General features: G+C 33.8%; 1 protein-coding gene across 1 annotated transcript; it reads left to right on the forward strand.

The window, feature by feature from the left end:
- The first annotated feature begins 350 nt into the window (after nt 1-350).
- CCDC179 (coiled-coil domain containing 179) lies at nt 351-13766 on the forward strand. The gene is made up of 4 exons (XM_015114624.3): nt 351-446; nt 1332-1376; nt 2797-2901; nt 13163-13766. Exons 1-4 carry the CDS (start codon nt 402-404, stop codon nt 13172-13174), a joined length of 207 nt encoding a protein of 68 aa, XP_014970110.1. The 5' UTR covers nt 351-401; the 3' UTR covers nt 13175-13766.
- Nucleotides 13767-14331: the final 565 nt, after the last annotated feature.

Genomic DNA, 14331 nt, shown 5'->3' on the forward strand with positions numbered 1-14331 from the left:
TAACAATAGATAGTCTGAAGTAACAGAACATGGAGACTAAGTTAGGTATGTTAACAAATAAAAGGGGCTTTATAAAGAGAGAGACTAGAGAAATGAAGGGTAGAAAAGGTGGGAAATTGGTATTCTTCAATTTTCTGAGGAAGATGGATAGAATATAGGGAATTATGGTAAACTGACTTCCATAAGTCAAAGACACTGCAGACAACTTGAGGCCTTGCCTTCCCTGCACTGGACTGGAATACAACTGGGCAAAGGGCGGGGCCCATAGCAGGGAGGAGAATAAAGAGAATTGTGATGGAACTGGGTGGGGGCAGGGTTTGAAGGCTGTGAGTGTTGGACCCCATAATCACTTGGTCCAGGACAGGCAGTAGGCGTCAGGGGGTGCCCTAAGGCTCCACGGCATGTGCCTGTACTGCTGGGACATCGAGCCTTCCCAAGTCAGCCCTGTGAGTCTGCTGGGGTCTATAACCTCACCTCTGCTACTCTGTCCTGTGCCTTGAGCTCCAGGCCACTGTGGCCTTGGCCATGGTACTTCTAGCTCTTACAAATGTGGTTTGGTGGTTGGGGTTGGGAAATTCCAGGTGATGTAGACAGACTACATCCTGACTGCTGGACCCCCCTGAAACAAGACAAAGCTCCACCTATTGTGTGCTTAGAGGTCAGGTACATCAACTGTATGTTGACTGCCCCATTGACCTGCCCTAGGAGGTGGAGTGGAAATTACAGAAGTAGGGAGCAGGATAAAGTTCTCAATTGCCAGATGTGGAACAGATTTCTCTTGGGTCTTCTGGTTAAAAGATTAGATGAAAATGAGTGAAGGAAGAAGTATTTAAGGTACAATCAAGAAATAGAGGAAGTGGTGAGAATCTAACAGCCAAGCTCCCTGTGCTTCAGAAAACCACATGATCTCAATACATCACCAATTATTCCTAGGCTTTGAAACCAGATTGAAGACTAGATTGTTCAATGGCACCGCTGAAGTCCTATACAAGCAGAAACATGCATTTTTCTATTTCTTGTACATTCTTTCCCTCCTGAATAATTGTTTTCTTATTTCTCATACTCTGCCTTTTATCTGTAAGGTGGCTCACAGTTGGTTCTTTTTATCATAATACTGTCTCCATCTTCCACCACAATTTTTATGTTAGATGTTTTAATTCTGAACCTTTTTTTCTTTTTTCTTTTTGTTTTTTTTTAACCTGCCTCTTATAGTCGAAATGATTCATATAATACATAAATGTAAAAGTAGCATAGGCTTACTAATAACTAATTTACTATTTTTTAATGACTTTTTTGTGTGTCAATGTGTTTTAATTTTGCATATTATATAGGAAGGACCAAGACAACATCATCCTTCAGAAGTCACTGAGCGGCAGGTAATGTTCAAATAAAGAACTAGGTTCTGGTTGTTTAAACATTGTGCATGTAACTTGTTCCTTTATGTAGTTGTCCCTAACATAATAGAACTTGTATTAAGTAGACACTTCGGTATATTTCTTGGGACTCTGGGATCTCATGACTACTATTGGAATGGGTCTTAACTAGAGTAAAGTAAATGACTTATGTTATTTTTTAATGTAACATTTGATACATATACAAAAACATATGTGGCAGATATAATTTATAAACTATAATATGTCTCCCATTTAAGGATTAAGATATTCAGTATTTCTGAATCCAGCTAGGGAATGCTTTTCTATTCTACCTCCTAAGATCTCTCCGAGAGGTAACCACCATCTGGAATTTTAGTTACATCAATCTCTTCCTTTTCTTTAATAGTTTGTTACATAGGTGCCTCTATGAGTGCATTATCTGCTTTTGCTTGGGTTTGAACTTTATAAACATAAGATCACACAAAATTTAGTGTATGATTTACTCTTTCTTCTCAATATTATTTCCTAAGATCTATCTATATTGCTGTATATAGTCTCTTTATTTTCACTGCTGTTCAATATTTTGTCATGGAACATATCACAGTTCATTAATCCTTTCTCTTGTTTATGGACATTGTGTTATTTTTACATTTTCCTAAAATGAATAGTACTACTGCAAACATTCTAGTACACGGCTTCTTTCCCCATGCACAAGAATGCCTTGATTATGTAGGCAGGAGTGCAATGGTTAAATCATAGGGAAAGCAAATTTTCTATTGTTAAAAAGTAGTGCCACATTGTTTTCAAAGCAATTGTTCAACTTTATACTCCATTAGCAGTGGATTTTTTAAAAAGTTTGTTTTCAAAGCAATTGTACCAATTTATACTTCATTGGAAGTGGATAAAAAGTTATTGTTATTCATATCCTTTTTATTCTATTACTGTATTTCATTAGCTTCAAAGAATTCTAGTTTGATCTCCTAGGTCTCTGCTACTTGTAGATACCATACAATGGTGGCATAAAAATTTATGTGCATCATGCAACATTTCAAAGGAGTGAATAATTGTTTTCTTGCTTCTGTAGAGAAAATTCGCTAGGTGTCTTTAATAACATTATTTTTAAAGGAAAAGTAAACACACTAATCCATGTGTCTGGATCTATTTAAATGTACACAGTGGTAAGATGAGAATCAAGAATAGTCTATTTGAAAACTCTACTGATGCTCCAATGTGGTTTTCTTCACCTATGAACCACACATTTGAACAAAAGGGATTTTCCTCCCTATTTCTATGTAGTTACGTAAACCGTTTGCAGTGGTGGTGTTTACCTTTTTTATTGACACAAACCAAAAATATAATCAGCATGTTATCTTTATATGTTACAAAAAAGTATGATTTTTCTTTCATTTTAATTTTTTTAAAGCTTGCAAATAAACGTATTCAGAATATGCAAAACCTAAAGAAAGAGAAGAGGAGATTGAATAAAAGGTTTGCAAGGCCTTCTCCTATTCCAGAACCAGGACTCCTAGTAAGTATAGAGGTTTCACTAAAATTAACAGATCATTAAATGCAAATGACATCCTCATTTTAATTCATGTAATATTCACTATAAATTTTGTTTTTCCTTTTCTCTTTGAGAAATTTTTAATTTCAGTCTTAAAAGTCTTATAATCAAAGTCTCATCTATTATTTAAATATCCTTTGCAGTCATCTCCTGTAGGTGATATGGTTTAATGAAAAGAGGATTATCATTGAAACCAGGTTGTTCGGGACTCCAGTCCTTGTTTTGCCATATGTTCGATGACTACATAAGGTTAATCACTTAAATCTTTTGGCTATATATCTGAAAATTTATTGCCAAATTTAAGGTCACATTAGTTCTCTTATATATTATCTCCTAGAAGTTTTGCAGTTGTATATGTTAAATTTAGGTCTATGATCCATAGCGAGTTAATGTTAATGAAAGGTGTCAGTGCCCAGATTATCATTATCATTTTCATGTAGATATCAAGTTCTAATACCATTTGTTGAAAAGACTATCTTTTCTCTATTGTATTGCCTTTGCTTCCATATGAAAGGTTTATTGACTATATATTTATGTGGGTGTATTTCTGAGTCCCCTATTCTGTTTCATTGAATCCTGCTTTTCACCAATAATATACTGTCTTGAAAACTATAGATTTACAGTAAGTCTAGAAATCAGGTAGTGTCAGTCCTCTTCTGTTCTTCTCCCTCAATGTTGTGTTGGCTATTCTGGAACTTTTCCCTTTCAATATAAAATTTAGAATCAGTTTGGTGAAATCTACAAAGTAACTTGCTAGAATTTTTATTGGGATTGTGCTGGATCCAAAGGATCAGTTTGGAAATAACTGATATCTTAAACAATATTCAGTCTTCTTATAAATTAACATAGAATTTCTCCTATTTATTTAGATCATCTTTTTTACCTGAGTTTTATAATTTTCCTGATCCAGATTTTATACATATTTTCTTGGATTTATGCCTAAGTATTTTATTTGTTGTTGCTAATTTAAATGGCAGGCTGTTTTTCACTTTGCATTCAAATTGTTCATTGTTGGCATAAAGGAAATCAATTGAATTTTGTGTATTAAACTTACATCCTGTAAACTTACTATAATTGTTTATTACTTCCAAGAGTTTTTTTGGTTGTTTTTTATTGCTATTATTGATTCTTTGGGATTTTCTACTTAGACAGTCAGGTCATCTGTGAAGGAAGACACGGAACAATTTATTTCTTTCTTCTCAAATGGTATAACATTTATTTCCTTTTCTTGTCTTACTGTATTAGCTATGTCTTCCATTATGATGTTGAACAGAAGTGAGAAGGTACATTTTTGCCTTTTTCCTAATGTTAACTGAAAAAAAAATCTGGTTTCTTGCCAGTAACTATAATGTTAGGTGTAGGTATTTTAGAGATGTTCCTTATTAAGTGGAAGACATCCCTCTCTACACCTACTACTGAAAACTTTTATCATAAATTGGTGCTGGATTTTGTCAAATTCTCATTATTCATTGTTCATATGATCATATGATTTTTCTCCTTTAGCCTTTTGATATGATATTTTCATTACATAATTTTTAGATGTTGAAACAGCCTTACATTCTTGGGATAAGTCTCAGATTGTGTATACTTATTTTTACACATTTGGATCAATTTGCTAACATTTTGTTGAGAATTTTTACATCTATGTTCATGAGAGATATTTGTCTATCATTTTCCTTTCTTTTAATATATTTTTCTGGTTTTGGTATTAGGATAATGCTAGCCTCACAGAATGAGTCAAGAAGTATTACCTCTGCTTCTATTTTCTGCAAGATATTGTAAAGAATTAGTAAAATGTCTGCTTTAAATATTTGGTAGAATTAATCAGTGAAACCATCTGGGTCTAGTATTTTCTATTTTGAAAGACTGGTAATTATTAATTAATTTTTTAAATATATCATAATCCTATCTAGATTATCTATGTCTCATGTGAATTTTAGTAGATTGAATCCTTTTTAGATTTGGTCAGTTTTACCTAAGTTTTCAAGTTGATGAGCATAGAGCTGTTGATTATATTCTTTTATTTTTCTTTTAATGTTCATGGGATTGGCACTTATGGTCTGTCTTTTATTTATAATGTTAGTAATTTGTGTCTTTTTTGGTTAGTCTGGCAAAAGTTTATCAATTTTACTAATATTTTCAAAGAATTATATTTTGGTTTCATTAATTTTCTCTATTGTATTGTTTTCAATTTCATAGATTTCTGCATTAGTTTTTATGTCTTTTCTACTGCTTACTTTGGGTTTAATTTGCTCTTCTTCCTCCGGTTTCCTAAGGAGAAATCTTAGAATATTGAGTATAGATCTACTTCTTCTCTATTAATGCTATAAAATTTCTCAAAGCATCACTTTTACTATATCCTATAAATTTTAATAAATCATATTTTCATTTTCATTTTGTTCAGAATAGTCTAAATTTCTTTTGAAACCTCTTCATTGACCCATGTGTTAGTTATAAGTATATTCTTAATTTCCAAATATTTGAGGATTTTCCAGTTATCTTTCTTGTTATTGGTTTCTAGTTTAACTCCACTGTGGTCTGAGAACACACTTTGTATGATTTCTATCCTTTTAAATTTGTTAAGGTATATTTTAGTGACATTGAATGTGATCTGTCTTCGTGAATGTTCCATGTGTCTTGAGAAAAATGTGTATTCTGCTGTTGGTAATTAAAGTAACTATTAACATCAATTAAATTCAACTGACTGATGGTGCTGTTCAGTTCAAATATATTCTTACAGATTTTCTGCCTGCTAGATCTGTCAATTACTGTTAGAAGGAATTGACATTTCCAGCTATAATAGCAGATTTGTCTATTTCTTCGTGCACTTTTATCAGTTTTTGCCTCACATATTTTGACGTTGTGTTGTTAGGCACAAACACATTAAGGATTACTATGTAATTTTACCTCATTATTACTATGTAATGCCCCTCTTTATCATTGATAATTTTCTTGTTCTGAAGTCTGATTTGTCTGAAATTAATAATCCTTCTTCAGCTTTCTTTTGATTATTGTTAGCAAGGTATATCTTTCTCCATCCCTTTGACTCTATCTGCCCTTATACTTAAAATGAGTTTCTTGTAAACAACATACAGTTGTGTATTGTATTTTTATTTACTCTGACAGTGTTTGTCTTTAAGATCATTGACATTTGAAGTGATTATTGATATAGTTGGGTTAGTATGTGCCTTATCTGTTACTGTCTTTTAGTTGTGGACTTATTTTTTCTTTCATTTATGTCTTTTGTTTTTCCATTCTTCTGCATTCTCTAGTTTTGAGCAATTTATATTATTCAATATTCTCTCCTGTCTTAGCATATCAATTATACTTGTTTTATTTTATTTTTTAACTTTTTCAGTGGTTTCCTTTACATTTGAACTATACATTTATAATTTGTTCAAGTTCACTTTCAAATAACACTATACTACTTTATGGGTAATGCAGTTACCTTCACAGTATTCCCATTCCCCTTTTCTTATTCTTCATAACATTATTGTCATTCACTTCTCCATAAAACATAAAAAACACATACATTGTTGCAATTATTATTTTGAACAATTACTTAGATCAGTTAGAATAAGACAGATAAAGTATTTTATTTTACCGTTTTTTTGTTTTGTTTTGTTTTTGTTTTCCATTTCTAATGCTCTTCCTTTCTTTATGTGCGCCCAAGTTTCTGACTTACAACATTTTCCTTTTCTCTGAAAATTTCTTAACTATCGCTGTGTGGGCAAGCTTACTAGGAACAAATATTCCTTCCATTTTTGTTTGTCTGAGGAAGTCTTTAGTTCTCTTTCACTTTGGAAGGATACTTGCACTCGATACGGAATCCTAGGTTTCTGCTCTTTTTCTTTGAACACTTTAAATATCTTACTCCATTCTCTTATTACTTGCATGATTTCTGTAAAGAAATCCTATGTAATTGTTGCTATTTATGTTCCTATTTATGTAAGTTATCCTACCACTTTTCCCCAGCTTCTTTCAAGATTTCATTTTCGTCTGATTTTTTTGCAGTTTAAATATCATATGTCTAGATGTAGACATTTATCTGGTGTTTATCCTGCTTTGTGTCTTACAAATTTTCTGGATCTGTGGTTTGTTGTCTATCATTAACTTTAGAAGGTTCTCATCTATTTTTATGTCAGTATTTATTCTGTTTCTCCTCCTTCTCTTCCTTCTTTCCTTTCTTTCTTCTTCCTTCTTCTTTCTTCTTCTTCCTCTTCCTCTTCTTCCTCTTCCTTTCCTTCTTCCTTCTTTTTTCTCCAATTATGTATATTTATACTTTTGTAATTTTTGCTCAGTTTTTAAATAATGTATTCCTTTTTTTAATACTTTTTTCTCTTTACTGTTAGTTTGGAAAGTTTCTATTTACATATCTTTAAGCTAATTATTTTTTTTCCTCTGAGTTCAGCCTATTAATGAGTCTATCAATGTCATGCTTCATCTCCATTAAAATATTTTAGACTTTTAGTGTTAGTTTGATTTCTTCTTAGATTTTCCATTTTGCCTTATATTACCCATCTTTTCTTGCATTATATCCACTTTTCTATCAGAACTTAGGATATTTGTCATAATTATTATAAGTTCCTAGTCTGATAATTCTAAAATATCTGCTATTATCTGAGTCTGGATCTGATTGATGCTTACTTTTTCACTTCAGATTGTTTCTGCCCTTTAGTGTGTCTTGTCATTTTTTACTGAAAGCTGGAAACGATGTATTGGGTAACAGAAACTAAGATAAGCCTGTAGTGCAGGTTTTATGCTTATCTGACTAATATTTAGGCTGCATTTTCTGTTCACTTGCAGCTGTGATATCAGAGGGTAAAATTTCCCGATTCAGTTTTGTCTTCCTCCTTATTTTTGGTCTTGCTAGGGACTCTTTCTTAAATAATATCTGCAGCTTGTAATTTTTTAAAGCTGAAATCCTCTGATATATACAGGAGACTAATTGATGTGTTGGTAAGTTGTAGAGGAAGAAGGGTTCCACAGCTTATGATTAGGATTCAGTCTTTAAGTGAGTCTGTATCTATAACTGCCCAATGGGCTCATTTTGCAAACTACCCAGATAGAGCCAATTTATCAAGACTGGGAATTGCAATAGAGAAAGAGTTTAATACACATAGAGCCAGCTAAACAGGAGACTAGAGCTTTATTATTAATCAAATCAGCCTCTCTGAAAATTCGGAGGCTAAGCTTTTTCAAGGATAGTTTTATGGGCAGGGGCCTATGGGAATGGGCTGTTGGTTGGTTGGGAATGAAATTACAGGGGTATGGAAAATGCCCCCTCATGAGATGAGTCTACTTCTGGGTGGGGACCACAGGACTAGTTGAGCTAAGGGTCTTGGGTCAATATCAGGCTGCCTGGTCATCAGAAATGCAAAAGCCTGAAAAGACATGTCAAAAGGTCAATCCTAGTTTCTACAATAGTGAATAGGGGAAGCTGCAAATCTTGTGACCTCCAGAATAATGGCTGGTAATCATTTGACTATGCCTGCATCATAGCAGAATTCAGGCCACTCTCATCCTCCTAACCTTGTGGCCTTTCATTAGTTTTACAAAGGTGGTTTAGTTTTGGGGACGGGCTATTATGAAACTGTAAACTAAATTTCTCCTATAGTTAGCTTTGTCCATGCCCTGGAATAACCAAGGGCAGTTGGGAGGTGAAAGGCAAGATGGAGCTGGTTAGATCAGAAGTCTTTACTGTCATAAGTTTTCACTGCAAGAGCAGTTTCCTATCCCTAGGATGTAAATTTCACAGCTTTTTCTTTGCTATTCTCTCTATTAGGTGAGATAGGAAAGCTATAGGGAACAGGAGTTGTGTATTTCCTTTCCCCTAAGTCACTTAGAATTTGGTAAAATCCAATTTATTTAGGCTCTGCTAAAATAGTTTCTCTTGAGAGCATGCTCTTGTAAAGAGAACGGAGAGCTCTGAGGTATTTTTAAATGATTACTTTTCCCCTTTCACTACTAGAAGCAAAAAAAGATTGTTCTCTGATCTTTACAGTGAGATCTAGTGAGGCTCCTGGAGGTAAAATTTAGGAAACTATGGAAGCTTCCTTAAGACTGTCCTCTCTACACCCAGAGCTTTTAATTTAAGCTGATGCATACTGAGCTTCCAGCCATTCATCAAATAAAGTTGACATGTTCCCACTGGTATTGGCCTTAGAGAGAAGGCTTCTGTTCCTGGCAAGTTCTGATTCTCCACATCCACTTGTCTGTCTCTCTGGTTTTCAGGGTAGTAGTTTGCCCTGTGCCCTCACTTCTTTGATGAATGTAACAAGATTAATTGCTTTTCAGTTTGTTCTGACTTTTTCTTATTGTAAGGATGGAAGGAACAAGCTCTTTTTATGTCAGACTGGAAAGCTCCACTTAAATCTCTTTGATCAAAATTGGTTTACTGGCCACCCCTAGCTGCAAATAAATTTAGAAATGTGAAAAATTAAACTGACTTCCTTGCTGCCCTGAAGAGAATAGAGGTACCATTAGCATGGAAGAAAGTACTTTCCTTCCTTTTATAGACTGTGAGGATTCTCTTTCTGCAACTTCCTCCTCTCTGAGATTTTGGAGAAAATGCATATTATGAGTAAAAGTTCAACCCATTGGCTTTGTTTTCCATTTGTTTTTGCATAATGAAGGGAACTTACACATTGCCATACAGAAACCTAGGACCATCAACTATACACAGTTAGTGTTTTGCCTTAAATATCAACAAACCTCTTCCCTTGCTGATATACCAATGTTTATAACTCCAACCCCATAATCTGTGTCTCTCTTTTAAGCATTAAAATATGCCTATGCAACATATATTTTCACCTTTCAAGTTATCTCTTAGTATAAAGTATAATAATTTGAGATATAGGAAAGAAAAGAGAATTATTCCTGAATGTACCTTTCTATAGTGCAAGACAATTGCCATCATTTCTGAACCAAGTACCTCTTGATTCATTTACACACAGTTATTCGTTACTCTTTCTATCTCTTTGTCATTTCAATATCTAGTACCATCAATCTTTTTTTCTTCCATGACTTGGCCCTTAACAAACCATAGAAGGTTTTTAATTTCAAAAGCTCCCGTTTTTAACTAAAGTTAGAACTACCATTTGATCCAGCAATCCCACTACTGGGTATCTATCCAGAGGAAAATAAGTCATTATATCAAAAAGGCACTTACACAGGCATGTTTATAGAAGTGCAGTTTGCAATTGCAAAAATGTGGAACAAGTCTAAATGCACATCAAACAACCAGTGGATAAAGAAAATCTGATATATAGATAAAATGGAACAGTCATAAAATGAAACAAAATAATGGCATTTGCAGCAACCTGGATGAAGTTGCAGACCATTATTCTAAGTGAAGAAATTCAGGAATGGAAAATAAAATATTATGTATTCTTGATACAGGAGTTAAGAAGAAATTACTTAGGCAGATAGTGAGGGCATGGAAGTCCTTGTTAAGGTTTTCCCTTTAATGAAAAGCAGCCCCAAATCATTTTCCTTCTAACAAAGGGCAGGCCATAAAATCGAGCTGCAGACATAGATCTGGCCATTGTGCCAATCATGTTCAAAATGACAGTTCCATCTTCCCTTCTCTGCCAGCCACGTGTATAGTAAGAAGCAGAGAAGATGTCAATGGTCAAGGGGAAAATTCATCTGCATAATAAGGTTAGGGTGAGATGGCCAGCCTTCCCTGCATGCTGTGTAAACATCATACCTGATTGAACCAATCTGTGAGCCCTATGTAAATCAGACGCCTCCTCAAACCTGACTGTAAAATCTGTGGCCTCCACCACCGGCCAGTCTTTCCTCTCAGGAATCTCCTCTCCCTCACTAGAGAGAGAGCTGTTTTCTGGTCTCTTTCTTCCTCCTATTAAACCTCCACTCCTAAATTCCTCATGTGTGTCCGTGTCCTAAATTTTCTTGGCACGAGACAATGAACCCTGGATATTTAACCCAGACAACGTAGCTGCCTCATTCTCACCTACAAGTGGGAGCTAAGCCATGAGGTCACGAAGGCATAAGAATGATATAATGGACTTTAGGGACACATGGGGAAGGAAGGGAGGAAAGTGAGGGCTAAAAGACCATACCCAATGTATAGTCTTTATATAGACCAATATAGTGTATATTGGTCTGTTGATGGGTACAGCAAAATCTCGGAAATCACCACTAAAAAACTTATGAATATAACCAAAACCACCTGTTCCCCCCACAAATTAAAATAAAATAAGTTGCTATAAACTGAAAGAAAGCACCCCCTTTTTTCTTGAAGTGCCAGATGTTTTTTAAAGAAATGTCTACAAAACTGTTCTATACCATTCATCCCACCAACTCGTTTGAGGTTTCAGAGACAACTGAAATGTTTCATAAACAAATAAGAATATACAAAATAAGATATATTAAATATGAAAATCCTAAGTTCACTCTGGTACTTATGTTTTCATTTCCATTAATACAAAAATTCTGGGATTGTCTTCAGAACATCCAGATACTTTTTACTAATGGTATTGGGCATTTATAAAAGCTCTGACAACTCATAAAAGAGAAAGTATACCTTTCTTCCAAGAAAGAACACTGAGGAGCTCAAAGGTCCAAAATACACACTATGCTAAAAGGCTTCTCTTACTTTTCAGAGAATGATAATAACAAGGAGTTACTGTGAAAACCCTATTCTAGTTTTTCTTCTATATATTGACCAAGATGTATAGTATCTCCTATTTAAGCTCAGGCATTCAGTGATTCTCAAATGTGGTCAAAAACAGTTTTTTAAATTTTGCTTTGTTTCATTTCAATTTTCAAATCATTGTGGATTGATAATCTTTAACATATACAATCACTCATAACATCGTCACAGTATCAAATTGTTACAAATGAATATAAATGTTTACTCTCAATTTCTCTATTAATCTTCTCTCAAAGTGATAATGAATATGACACACCAGAAACCATACTGCAGAGTAATACTGCTTTAATCTTTGTTGATTCTTCTCATTTTATCTTTTCATCTCTTATACATTTTGCAGTTTGCTTTGTTATAAGCAGTATCCCTACTATTGCTCTCTTCTTATTTTTTTCTGCTTAAATCGATTTTTAAGAAAAAATGCGATAATAGTTTTTGTACAATTTAAATGTTTTGGAACAAAATAAAGGCCTGAATTCCTAAAAATAAGTACTTTATTTGGCAAATAAGTTGTGCTCAGTAGAACAGAGGATGTGTGATGAAGCTAGAACACAGTTGTTAAAAGAAGTTTGAAAAAATATTTTTGTTTTTATTTTTGTCTGCTAAACTTCTTTTTTTTTTTCTTTTGAGACAAAGTCTTGCTCTGGTGGCCAGGCTGCAGTGCAGTGGCACAATCTCTGTTCACTGCAACCTCTGCCTCCCCGGCTCAAGCAATTCTCCTGCCTCAGCCTCCCGAGTAGCTGGGATTACAGGCGTGTGCCACCACGCCCAGCTAATTTTTGTATTTTTAGTGGAGATGGGGTTTCACCATGTTGGCCAGGCTGGTCTCAAATTCTCCTGACCTCAGGTAATCCGCCCGTCTCAGCCCCCAAAGTGTTGGGATTACAGGCGTAAGCCACCACGCCCGGCCAACGTTTATATAATAAAACCTTTTAAAAATTATATTAAGTATATGTACTTACGAATGTTAAAATTATCGTTAAATATTATTTTAAGGTTAAACTTCTGCCAGTACTGATGTAGACAGTTTTTTCATTTTTCTTGTCTTTTATTTGTCCCTGTTGCTGACTTTATTCTGGGTCATTTTAAAACATAAACACACTCATCAGATGCCTAAGATATGCTGCGTTAGTGACTCACATAACATAAGACTTGGAAAATAAAAGCTTTATATTAACGTCTCTGTCACATCTATTATGTATAGAAATGACTTTGACCTTTCTCGTAACTGATATCCTCGGTTTCTACAAATTCTTTCTGCTTGCAGTATTTGTTGTATGAATTATAGAGGATTGTTCTATATCATATCCATCTTCAGATGCGATTTATTTGATGATAATGTTTTCTGTATCTGGCTTCTATCTGAATGTGACCTTACTTTAGTTTAAAATAGCATTCCTAGCTATTAAGAATTAATTTTTACAATAATTCTTGTATGAAATAGGTTTTCCCTGAGACCATTTCCAAATCATTTATGATATATATAATCTTTCCTTATATAAATTTTAATTACATTTCTTATTCTTTGTGTATTTTAATCTTGTTTAGTGGTCATCTTGATAAAGCAGGAGTCTATTTGAAGGAAACCATGCTCCAGATCAAAATGTGTGGATTGTGAACATCAAGTGACATATCATGAATTGATCATCTGAAAAATAAATGCAATACTCCACCATTTCAGGAAAATAAACGCAGTACAAGTATTTAATATCCAAGCTACATGCTCTAGAATTTTATTAAATACCATATCTCACTAACATGTTTTTTTTCCCCCTGTGGTAAACTTGAAATTTGCTGCTTTTCAACAAATAATAATGAATATGTGTAGGTAGGCTTTTGAAAAATATTGTTATCATGTTTAAATTTTTGCAAATGTTTTATGACATATTTAGATGTTTAGAAGTATGTTTTAATAATAGAACACCACATTTCCTCTGACGTATATTTATAATGGCTTACGCTTAAACAAAATGTTTAAATACTTTAAACAGTCCTAGGAGACTGTTATTACAACTAACTCCTATATTATGTGTTGCTATTGCAGATAAGCCATAGTATAATTAAAATTTCCATTTAAGGTAAAATTTGAATATTGAATTAAAATTTTACTTTTATGTATGAAATAAATGATAATTATCCCTGTCTCTCTAAAATTCTTAATTATAGTACTTAAGTAATTTGTAATATGTAGATTGAATTATCACAATTATTTTATAAATTAAAAGATTACAAAACTATTGGATTCACATGAACATTATATTTGGTAACCGACTTGCAATCTCTAAAATGCAATTTAAAGTGAGGTACAGGGAATTCTACTATTGGAAATGATGAACGTACTGTAATTATGTTTCCAAAATAAGCAACTAGAAAATAGGACAAAATACTGAAAACAATGGTTTCCCAGAAATGGAACAAAAGTGAGAAGGACTGTGATTTCTGAGACAAGAGAAATAAACGAGAGGAATCTATAATTATCCATTTACTGCCTGGAGGAGCATTCCAGATTATCGTCCAGGGAAAAGGATTATAAGTAGAGCACAGCAGTAATCCTGAGTTGAAGGTGAGTTGATGAACAGAAATAAAAAGTCAGGGAGTCTGAAGAAGCTAGAAGTTGTAGGGAAGGGTTCCACAGTAAGAACTATGTGAAGAGCTTTGCAGATGTGCATATTGCTCATGTTGAGTCTTTGCTCATTGGTAAGCTGCATGTGCACAGA

This window comes from Macaca mulatta, chromosome 14 (genome assembly GCF_049350105.2).
Source record: "Macaca mulatta isolate MMU2019108-1 chromosome 14, T2T-MMU8v2.0, whole genome shotgun sequence".
NCBI lineage: Eukaryota > Metazoa > Chordata > Mammalia > Primates > Cercopithecidae > Macaca > Macaca mulatta.

What these genes read in the sequence shown, in the direction of transcription:
- CCDC179 (XM_015114624.3), top strand. Translation starts at nt 402, where the DNA reads ATGTGCCTGTACTGCTGGGACATCGAGCCTTCCCAAGTCAGCCCT. An exon ending in AGCCTTCCCAAGTCAGCCCT is followed by an intron (nt 447 to 1,331) that starts GTGAGTCTGCTG and finishes CATATTATATAG; the next exon opens with GAAGGACCAAGACAACATCA. An exon ending in CAGAAGTCACTGAGCGGCAG is followed by an intron (nt 1,377 to 2,796) that starts GTAATGTTCAAA and finishes ATTTTTTTAAAG; the next exon opens with CTTGCAAATAAACGTATTCA.